The 11,592-nt window shown below is 39.5% G+C and overlaps 1 protein-coding gene across 6 annotated transcripts in view; it reads right to left on the reverse strand.

Annotated features, from left to right (window-relative positions):
* Positions 1 to 1,701: 1,701 nt before the first annotated feature.
* Positions 1,702 to 11,592, reverse strand: part of FILIP1L (filamin A interacting protein 1 like) — a 322,841-nt gene continuing 312,950 nt past the window's right edge. For 5 of the 6 annotated variants that reach the window (XM_025213835.1, XM_025213834.1, XM_014523948.2 and 2 more), the window contains one exon: positions 1,702 to 7,025. In XM_025213835.1, coding sequence (XP_025069620.1) covers positions 4,244 to 7,025 — 2,782 coding nt within the window. In that variant the 3' untranslated portion in view covers positions 1,702 to 4,243. The remainder of the gene's footprint in view (positions 7,026 to 11,592) is intronic. The other variant, XM_025213836.1, reaches the window with a different exon arrangement.

Here is an 11,592-nt window from a genome sequence, read left to right on the forward strand (position 1 = left end):
ACCTTGAGTCCCCAGCATATGGCCAGGTCAAGCAGAAGCTGCTTTAGCTGTGCTCACATGGCCTGAAGTGGCACGCGGGAACTCAGTACAGCACTGGCCTGGCCCAGCCCTGCTGTGTGCCAAGGGCTCAGGACAGGAGAGGGGTACAAGGAGAAGTGGGGAGCATAGCACTGCACCAGCCCAGCTGGGCCCAGATAACCCATGGGTCCCGGTCCTTTTCTCCCTGTACCCCCTTCCCCCACCCTGAGTCCCCAGCACACAGATGGGCCGGGCTAGTGCCATGCTGTATTCCCGCCCTCTGCTTTAGGCCTCATTGATGCAGCTAAAGCAGCTCCTGCCCAACCCAGCTGTGTGCCAGGGACTTGGGACAGGGGAAGGGGTGCAGGAAGAGCTGTGGAGAGCTCATATCTGTGTGTGTGTGTGTGTGTGTGTGTGTGTGCGTGCGCGCGTGCGCTCACACATGTGGCCCTCAGCAGTTTGGCAAAACTCGTTAAGTGTCCCTCTAGCCCAAATAATTGCCCATCCCTGGCCTGGCCTATCTCCTTTCAAAATAGTCATTACTTTTGAACATGGAAAGTTTTGATCTGTTTTATAGGCCCAGTCCATCCGGTTGAGCCTGGTTAATATTTTCTGTGCCTGTACTTACCACTTGTCTATTATTTGTATTACTATGGTAGTGCATAGAGGCTGTATCAGGTTTGGGGCTAATTAAGCTAGATACTGGGCAAACACAAAAGAGATTATCTCCACCTGTAAAATCAAGATAGTAATATTTTCCCCTTATAAAATGTTTTGAGATTCTCTGAAAATGGCATGTATTGCTAAGTTGATATTTGTTCTGTTTTAATAAGTTGACATTTCTGTAGCAACTTTCATTCAGGGCTCTTAAAGCAAATTATAGACCATTATTGAGCTTCCTCCTTGCCATTTTCATTACCCAGACCCTCCATAGTAAGTTACATAAATATTATCCATGTTTTTCAGAAGGAGAGACTGGGATATAGAATAGTGCAGTGAATTGCACAAAATTTCCTAGCAAATGCAGGGTAATGGCTTCAATTCCTAGACCATTCTTTTTTCTTTTGTGACAAAATCAAGGCTGACATATAATGAAGACAGTAATTCAAAATAGCTTATGCCACTGTATGTATATATGTTTGGAATTCATTCTCTGTTAAATACTACTGTTAGCTCTTCAGAATCAGAAAAAGGTTAATAGCTTTTTCTTTCTGAAAGTCTTGCTTCATTTAGAATAACTGTTTGATCTTACTCCTGTGGAAGCAAATAAATAAGTTAAATGTGGTAGCTGCAGATAAAATAGTCCTCTCAACACAGGAAAGGGGTGGATTGTAACCAACAGATACTTTGTTTTGGGGGAAACGTTACAAAAAGTGTCATTAATAGGCATGTTGACTTCACTTTTCTATGAGTTGTAATATTGTGCGGCTATTTTCTTTGTCTTTTGTTAAATAAGCAATGATCATTTTTGGAAAATAATTGTTTATTAACAAAAAGAGAGCAAGAGCTAAAAACCAGAAGATTTAAATTTTAATTTTTTTACGGATACTGTCTTAGGTCTAGTGTTTTGTATTTACTTACCACCATTAAAATCTAAATGCCTTTGTTCAAAAGAACTTGGCAATTATACAATGGATCTAGTGCACTTATTAAAATTGACTGAATCTAGTTCTTGCAATATAATAAACTAGTCATGCACCAATAAAGATTTTTTTGGCTGATACCGATGGCCAATTATTAACTAGCCATATCAGCCAATACCAACCCAATACTGATATGCAGCCCTGCAGCTTGGAGAGCAGCGTCAGGCCGGTAAGTGCGTAGGGAGGGAAGGGCCTGGAGGGGGCAGATCGAGGCCCCCCCCATGGTGAGGGAGGGAATGGACAAGGGCAGAGGCAGGAGCTGTGGGCAACTAATTTGGGGGGCGCAGGTGGTGGTGGGGTGACTGTTCCCCTCAGGGGAGGTGTGGGGTAGGGATGTGCCCCCGGATTTGTGTGCGGGGCAAGGGCTGGCTGCCTGTTGTGGGCTCGGGGCCAGAGTCTGTTCTGGCCTTTTGTGGGCAGGGGGGCTTGGGGCAGGGCTGTGCTTGGGGTGGGCGGTGGCAGCAGTGGGATGGGAGCTACACGGTGGGTTATAGCCACCCCAAAATTCGCCATAGCCCACCTTGTAGCCCCATTCCCAGTGCCACTGTTGCCTGCCCAGTCCCTCCACTGCAAAGAGGCTGGCACAGCCCACCTTGACCCTGTGCAGAAGTCCAGGGGGCATATGTCCCTCATGCCCCTCCTGGGGCTGCGCACAGTGGCAGGAGCTGTCCCCCCCCACTTTGCCCCTCCACACATAATGTAAATTTTCCTTGTATCAGTGCCAGTCTGATATGGGTCTATATATCAGCGCATCTCTATAATTAACTTTTGAAAGACATGAAGTGTACTGGTCTATCCATCTTCTGTGTATCTGCTGAATATTTTATTTTTCATAAAACTGAAGTCAAAGCAAGAATGTTTTAGGCTAATTTTATGAGGACTGGCATAAGAATTTTTAAAGGTTCAGGCAGATGCAGTACTGTAAAATGTGTACTATAAGAGTGCAGGCATCTAGAGTTATCTGCTGATTTAAACGGCATACATGCAGAACTTGCATATATGTCAACAGAATGGGAGGTAAGGCATGATCTTGAGTTGCAAATAATGTATGTTGAAAATTAGTTAAATTTAGATTTTGTAAGCAAGGAACTAATTTTTCAGCTCCAGGTGAATTTGGCAGAAAACTCTATGGTTTATTAGGTAGAGACCTTTCCTTTACACGCACATTTTATTAGCAGTGAAGGTAATAAGAATTTTTTTCTAAGTATACAAGTTAACTATGTTACAAGTTAACAAGTTGAACTATATTAAAAAGCTCCTTTGAAAAGTGTGAATTGTAATGACAGGTCCTCATTGGAAAAGAGGGAAAGAAGTTGAAACGGATTTTTAAAAAATTAACCTGATAATATGAATCATTCAAAATGAATCTGGTCCTACTGCGTGCAACAGTTTCAGGTGGCTAGAATTGACTGCTTCATGCTCTCAGTAGACAGATAAATTGAGGGCAATATTTTTATTCTACAGTCATTATTTATTATGTTATAGGCACTAATACAGCCTCCGTCCTGTTGTATCTTATCCAGTTTTTGTCTAAAATAAGTATTGGACAAATAGTGTACACTGAAGGGAGGTGTTCATTCAAATTGCTGAAAGATCTTGCATGTTTTAATGCACTTACCTTATTTCAGAAACTTTAGGGTACCCTAGCATACCTTTTGTTGCCTTTACTTCATGGTGACTCACCAATACAAAGAATGCTTGGCTGCTGTTTAGGTTCCAGCCTGTCTCCCCTCCCACATAGTTTGAATATTAAAAACATACTGTGAATCCAGTCTTCTAGCTAACTCTTTAAAAAATGTGAATGTCTTCATTAACACTTTTACAATGTTTTTAACCAGTAATCGTTTTTCATGTAGACTAGGAACTTGGTTTTTTTGGGAAAAATATTAATTCTATGATACAAACTTCTAAATACAACTCAATAATAAGGAAAAGACCTAAGGAAGAAAATGGTGCTTTAACACAAGGAGACGATATTTAAGAAAAACACAAAACAAAGTGGGGATTGGCATGCCCTAAAACACATTATTTGTGGACTGAATTTCAAATGAGCATTGTACATATAATTTTGTGTGTGTTTAATCTAAAAATAATCATCTGAAAAATAGGGCTACGATATACTGGGGAAATCAAGAAAGGCAACAAAACAGGTCTTATCTGAAGTTAGCAGGTACTGCAGGGACTAAGGTCAAATTCTGTCATACATGCAGAAATACAACACACAGAGAACAAGAATTCTGAAAGCAGTAATAAAAATCATCCATTATTTACTGTTTTAGAAATGTTTTCACCGAGGCAAGTTGCAGTAAAAATTAATGTGAGTTATTAAAAATGTAAATACATAATGATGCATTTATACAAGTGCAAGACTAAGTATTTTACTTAAAGTATTTCAATTAAAAGATATACAGTAAGTGCACACTTGATATGATTAAGCAGGCAAAACATAACATTAGTTCCATATACTGTAGTACAGTTCATGCATAGATCTCTCCCAAAATAAAAGGGTACTCCAAATAATTCTTGCTGGGATGAAAAAAACAGGATGGGTTGCTGGTAAGGGTGTCAGCATGGACGGGGGGTCAGTTATAGACATTACTTACTGTAATTTGTGATTGTCGTGGGAGAGGCGTGGCTGTTGGTGTGATAGTGATACTGCTGGTGATTTTATTGGTAGGTTTACTGGGTGTTCCATTAGATAGTGCTGGTGTTCTGCTATCCTGCATTGGAGTACAAGGGCTGCTGGACTTTGCTGAATTACTAAGAGCTTGAACATAAGGACTTCCTAAATGAATGTGGATTTTATTATCCTCAGTAGTTATTACGCTTGAACCAGTACTGTTAGATCTTTGGAACTGCCAGGATGATTGCCTGTCTGGAGATACTCTAAAAACAGCATGCTTGGCACTGATTTCCAAAGGCTCTGTTGAAAGTATCTGTTCCTGAGCACTGGAAGAGCCTGGCAGAGCCAAGGGGGACATTGTCCTTTCTGGAGTTACTGAGCTGCATGATTCAGGTGTTTGAGATCTTGCAAAAGCAGCCATAGTAAGAGGTGACATAGCTTGCTCTGGGGTCATGTAGCCTTCTGCCACTCTTGTTTTTATAGGAGTTAGGGAGGCATTTTGAATAATAGTTATTCTTTGTTTCGGTGTGCCACAGTTGGGTATAACTGCAGTACTAGTGTAAGAGTGAGCACTTTCTGTAGTAGGACTTGTTATTTCAAGTGTCGCTGTATTTTGTCCATGGTCTGGAGTAACCTTTATATGAAGAGGCTGTCCAGGTGTATGACTTAGAACTAGATCTCCAGGCTGTGCAAAACTTCCATTTTGTTTTGCATTAATTTTTCCATTTTGAGGGTGGCCTTCTTTGGACTTCATCCATGGGATCCATAATTTTTTGTTTACAGCATTTGCAATGGATGAATTGCATTTAAAAGAGATCATTTGCTCCTCCTCATTATGGTCTTCATCATCATTATCACTGTCTTCATATAACTGCCCATTTATGACTGCGCGTTCTAATGGAATAAGGCTCTTGTAATCAGGTGGTTCATTGTCAGCTGGTTCTGTCTGGACTTCTTTAGAGAGAACCTGCAAGTCAGAAATTCTCCTTCCATTGAGACTCGGTCTGAGGCTCTTACTGAAGCGCCTGTACCTTTCTAATTCTTTCATGAGGTTTTCCATTTCTCTTGCCAAATCCCTGTTTTTGTTTTCTTGTTGCATGAGTTTCTTTTGCAGGATTGTATGATCCCCCTGTAGATGACCTATTAAGTCCTCTGTTGCCATATACTCATGAATTTTCTCTTTTAATGCATCTACCTCCTGAGACAGGTGACCCGACTTAGCTTCTTCTTCTTTAAGCTTTTTGAAAAGCCACTGCTCTTGGTTGGACTCTGCCTTCTCTGCCAGTTTATACCTAGCCAGTTCTATTTTTACAACCTCTAGTTCCTCTGACAGAAACTTTGCTTTGTCTCGTTCATTAATGTATCTTCGTTCTAGAGACTCAAATTCATCCTCAGTTTTCATGAGATCGTCTTCTATGGCTTTCATTTCTTTCAGCTTATGTTTCAGCCTCTCAACTTCTTGGGAAAGTTCTCTTATTTTGTTGTTCTCCTGCTGTAAAGATGTGCTGGATTTAGTAGTCTCTTTGAGTTTATTTCTCAGAAACTCTTTTTCAATGGCTTCTAAGGACTGAAGCCGTTTCCTTAGAATATTTACTTTGGAAACAAGATCGCTTCCTTTCTCTTCCTCTGCTTTCAGTTTGTTTTTTAGTTCATCTCTTTCCTTTGTTACAGTAGACAGTTTTTCCTCTGCATCAGATTTTGATTTTAGTGCCTTTCTGCTTTCCTCAATTAGCTTTTCTGTAACTGTCTGAACTTTCTTTTGCTCCACCTGAAGTTGAGTATTTGCAGCTTTTAACTTTTCTTCGGTTTGCTTTATTTTCTCACTCATTGTTTTCCTTTCATCCACCAACATCACTGTCAGTGTTTTCAGTTTAGTTAGGTCATCCTTAAGTGTGACTTCTGTTTTTTCTAGCTTGTTTTCAATGGCTTCAAGCTCTCCCATTCTAGCTTTTAAGCTATCCAGTTCAAGGGACAATTGCTTTGTTAACATTTTTTCTTTTTCTAGATTGCACTTCAGAAAGTAACACTCTTGTTTGCCCTTGCTGAAAGCATCTTCTAGTTTCTCCAGTTCCATGATTCTTTTGTTGAGTTTGTCAACTTCTGCTTTAAGGTTCTTGCTCTGTGCTGCTTCTTTTTCTAATTTTTTATTAAGCTCTCTGCACTGCTCTTCCATTTTTATGAGCTCTTCATCTTTACCTTCCATTTCCAGCACACGTTTCCGTAATTCTTCAACTTCAGCCATAAGGGTAGAATTTCCGCACTCTCCCTTATTCATTTTATCCCTTAGGTCTTGCAATTCTTCCTCTGCTTTTCGCAGAGATTTATTAGTCTCTTCTAGTTCATCAATTTGTCGACTGAGTGCAGTTAACTTTAACCGGAGCTGGCGATTCTGACTGTCTTCATTGGTTAGCTTGGCCATCATTGCTTCTTGGTCTTGGGAACTCTTGTTGTTCTGGGCCTGCAGTTCAACCTCCAGCCTGATAACTTTTTGCTCCTCTTCCTGAGCTTTTGCTTCAGCAACGGTGAGCTTCACATATGCTTGATCTGCAGTGGTGGTTAGCTCTTGAATTTTTTGACTCTGTTGGTTTAGTTGTTCAGTGAGTCTTTGCTGTTCATCCACCACCATTAACGCAAATGATTTCAATTTTGTTAGTTCTTCTTTTAGTTTAGCTGTCTTCTTGTTGTTTTCCTTCTCTCTTTTTGCCTGATAAGCCGTTTCTTGTTCAAGAAGCTTTTTCAGTCTGAAAAATACAGAGAATATTTAACTTTGTAGCAGGTTTAATGGATATTTAAATCAAAATTGGAATTACTGTATCATGGGTACCAGAGGAAAGCAAAGTGTAATCTGGTCCCGCTCTAGTGCAGAGGAGAAGCTCACACAGGCTACTACAGCATCCACATAAATTTATATATCCAACAGTAAAGTGTTTTATGTCAGTATAATTATGCACATGCAAGGGGGTTGGACTGATTTGACTCTGCCAGGTTCTGGAAGGGTGGCATATAAATCAAATAAACAACAGATATCTCATAGAAAACAAAACTGTGTGTAAGCAAGGCCAGAGTGGAAGTGGGGTACTTATCCTGTCACTGTCAATTCTTGCTGTAAACAAGTGAATCCCAAAGAAGGCTTTTCCTTTGAACCTCAAAACACAGTTCTGGTTTTGAACCCCAAATTCACAGTAAAACCAAAATATATTTGGATGAAACTCTATTTTTTCATGATGCTTTAGTTATTTCCCTGAATTCTTCCTAACTCAGAGGTTAATCTGGAATTATTGTTCAAGTATACATGTGTAATCCACTTTTTTTAAGGAAATGCAGGAGACATTTCATGTCTAAAGTTTGGGATGTGCATTTATATTATGTAAAAACCTGAATTAACCTAAATATTCTAGTGTTTGGGATCTTTTCTTGGCTTTGCTTTTCTGTCAGGAAGAAATAAAGCGGTCAGTATTTCTCTCTTTCATCAGTTCTTTCATTTTTTTCCCAATAAATAAGATCCCTGAGGCATTAAACAAGTATGTGAAAAACATTAACTTTTCTATACAGTGCTAGTATATGGTTGAATAATATACCAGTATGCTTAATGTAATTAATTGGGGCGAGAGGAGGGAAGCAAAAGACTTGTGACAGGAGATTTGATCTCATGCTTCTCTGAACCAGTTAGTCTCTAAGGTGTCACACTACCCTGCTTTTTCAACTTTTGTTCCTGTACAACATCTCTTCCTCCAAGTGAAGTCCTTTGTCCTGTCAGAGTACTTAGTGTTCCACTTCTGTGGCCTTCTGATCTCCAAAGTTCATATTGCAACCATGTTTTTTATTTGTAGAGCTGGAGAGTACTCTCATCTGTGCAGCTCTTTGAGTGCTGAGTGGCTTGGAACTCATACTCCTTGGGATACAGTTTGCTACTGCCTGCTGCTTGTTTGGTAGTGATAGAACCTAGATTTTCTGTCTACTAGGAGAAAGCCACTGCTGCTTGTGTAAGATGCTGGGTTCCTTGGTCACTTTTGATAGTGGTATTGGGTGGAAGCTTCTGAAACTGAATACAAAATCTTCTACCAGTCCATCATCCATGAGCTATTTATCCTGCAAAAGCTCATAACTGTGGCATTGAAGCACTTTACATGTGAATTGTGCAGTATGAGCAGTAACAATCGGCTATGGAAAACAGCCTACAAGGAAGCTATTATTTAGTTCCAAATTCTTTATAGGGCAAACTAATAAGCCTGGGAAGTAGACATTTAAAGGTGCCTGCAGGAGGGAGAGGTTTGCTAAATGTGTTTTGAGAGATGAAGTAGGGTTGATAAGGTAAAGTGTTATGGAAAGGTGCCAAGGATGGCAGGAAATTTAGGGAAGATATAGTACACACATTTGTGTGTGTATGCATGTATGTCTACACATATCTTATAACTGCAAGTATGTTATATTACTGCAAGTAATGCCTGCAAGTATGTTATAACTTATATTTGTGTTCTCTTCAGTGTAAAATTTCCTGTCCTCCCTACCTCTGCCCTTGAGTGCTTTAGTAGTGAAGTTTGGCTGATGATTTAATGTTACTATAGATACGAAATCATAACAGAAGCATAACTAGCAATTTCATTTGGACTTACTCAGCTCTTACATATGAGTGAGGTTAGCTGTCTTAAAATAATATGTGCAGAATAAGCTCAGACTAAAGTTTTCGTTTTACTTGACCAACTTGTTTCATTATCTTGTCATTCTTTTTTTAAACAATATTAGCAGGATGAGGGAGTAACACCCAAATTAATTGGTACTTTAAAACCTGTCTGGGTGCATTTACACAAGATGCTACTGCTCAGTGGTTATTGCGCATTTATTTGTACTTGTATAAGAAAGAACTAAATAAAAGCGCACTGACTGGAGTTACTGTGCAGTAGTGCCATTGAACACCTTTTAAGTGATGCTACTACACAGTAGCTTAATACTACTGCACAATAGCATCTCGGCACAGTTTTTGCTATGCGACGTTACTGCACAGTATTATCAGGCTGCTGCAGTCAGTGTCTTGTGTAGACATGCCCTCTGTGAACTAAATTATGTTAATTTAAAGCAGTAAATGAAAACGTTTGAACTCTTGCTTTCCCTTAAATGTCAATTTTTAGGGGAGGGGGCTGTCCACAAATTAGTAAAACATTTTGATTTGCTCATGGATGCTCTACAGTAATTTTTATAATGCAAAATAGGTAACAGATTTAAAAAATATATGTATTTGCTCTTGGCTGAGCGAGTCACTTCAAATCTTTCTAGTGTGTGCACCACATGTGCTTCCAGTTTGTATCCTCACTCTTTGCTATAATAGTAACCCCCAAGTCCTTGCAGACAGTTCATTAAAGTAAAGTACTTGAATCTTGACCTAACAAAACACTTAAGTCCTGGGTTTGGGCCTCAGTCATGGGTATTGATCAAGTTTTCAGTGCATGAAAATCTGAACAAAAGTAACCATGTTTTGCTAATAGGTTAGACCGTGGATTTGTATAGGATAGCTTGGACAGGGACGATGCCTCCTTCTTCATGAAGGGAGTGAAAATAGATGACTTCTGAAGGTCCCTTCTAGCCCTACTTTCCTATGATTCTATGTTATTTGTCCTTGCTCTGGCTCACTGCATAACTGTGAAAGGATTCTTTGATGACTGTCTCTCTCTAGGCCGTTTGAAAATTTAGAAGGGGTTCCTCCAGACATTGAAAACATCATCCTTCACTTAAAGAAAGATGGAATTTTAGAAACCTAACTAGAATAAAAAGAAGGTGTATCTGAATATTCAAATACATCCCTTTGAATCTATAATGACAAGCATAAAATCACTTCAGTGTAAAGCTAACTTGGGTAATAGAGAGTGCATTTCAGGAGCCAGTATTGAGAAAAAGGAATTTTCTTTGCTACAAAAGTTGGATTATGAATAATAATAAAAAAAAAATCTATCATTAATTAAACATGACCCCAACTAATATAAACACCCACACAATTACTTTTCTTTCGTAATATTTATACACTTATTAATATTTTGTGTTGGCTCTTGATACTTTTTAATCCACATAGTCATATTCAGCAACGTTTAGAAAAATCTCCTCTGGTCATGTTACTTGATAGTGATCTCTTGGGCAGAGCAGAGAGTTGCTGCAAGGCAGCCAGCTAAGAAGTCTCTTTTTGAATTTTTTTTGTTGGCTTTTTGGTTTCCTTATTTTATAGCTCAAATTGAAGGATCTTGGGGCCACCAGCAGCTGCCACAAACACATCTAAGGAACAGAACTAGTCCTTTTACCTAAACTCCTTTATGTACTCTTAAGATATAGTATATCATTTTATAATGTGTAAGAATGTGTTCTTGTTCTTGATTTCCATTTTATGTTCTGTCACTACGTGTCTGTCTACTACACAAGGTAGTTAATTAAAGGAATTTTATAGCTATTTCTGATTAGCTGCCCATGTGGATGCTTTGATTCTGGAACTAATAAGGCATGTTTCAAATGAGCTTAATCAGAATACATTGAATTGATTCAGAATATATTAGTCTTATTCCAGAATAAGAGCACATAGGTAGTTAATCAGGAATTGTGAATTAAGAATAATTTCCCATGTAGGCAAGCTGTGATATCACTCTGATAATTAGGGAGAGTTGGGAGCTGGTATTTTGACTGTCTCTTCCCTCTCCACTTCTCTAGTTTGTCTTTTAATAGATGCTGAAAATACCTTTGTGATAGAGGAAGAAGCAATGCCTAAGCCATCTGTTCATCTATTTAATTTATCCCATGGATTAAATCCTCATCTGTATTGATTAGGGGTGGTGAATTCTGGGAGAGAAGGAACTGCAGTTTGAGCACGGGTGGGCAATTATTTTGTTGGAGGGCTTCTTAATGAGTTTTGGTGAGCTGTCAAGGGCTTCGAGGGTAGCCCTACCCCTTGACAGGTGCTCCACCCTCTGGTCACCATCTTGGGACCAGAAGTGCTGCCCGTAACCCCTAACCTTTGCCACCAGAAGTCCCTCCCTTGCCCCCCGAAGTACTCCTTTTGGGAGGGGGTGGGTTTGCCATCTTTGAACCAGAATAAAACTAAATCATATGCTAAAAGTCAACACCTACTATAACATATTTTAATATTATTACAAAGAATCATTTTGTCATGATTTGTGTTTGTGGTGTGGGTGTACTTCAAAATAGTCTTACTTTTGTATATTTTGTATGGGATGTGGTTGGGGGTGGGTGGGTGGGTGAATGCATGTGTGTATGGTGGGGTATGTGGGGGATTGTGAGAGGATGTGACTGTGTATGTGGGGGGGTGTAGGGGAA

The sequence above is a fragment of the Alligator sinensis genome, unplaced genomic scaffold, assembly GCF_000455745.1.
Source record: "Alligator sinensis unplaced genomic scaffold, ASM45574v1 scaffold622_1, whole genome shotgun sequence".
NCBI classification, from domain to species: Eukaryota; Metazoa; Chordata; order Crocodylia; family Alligatoridae; genus Alligator; species Alligator sinensis.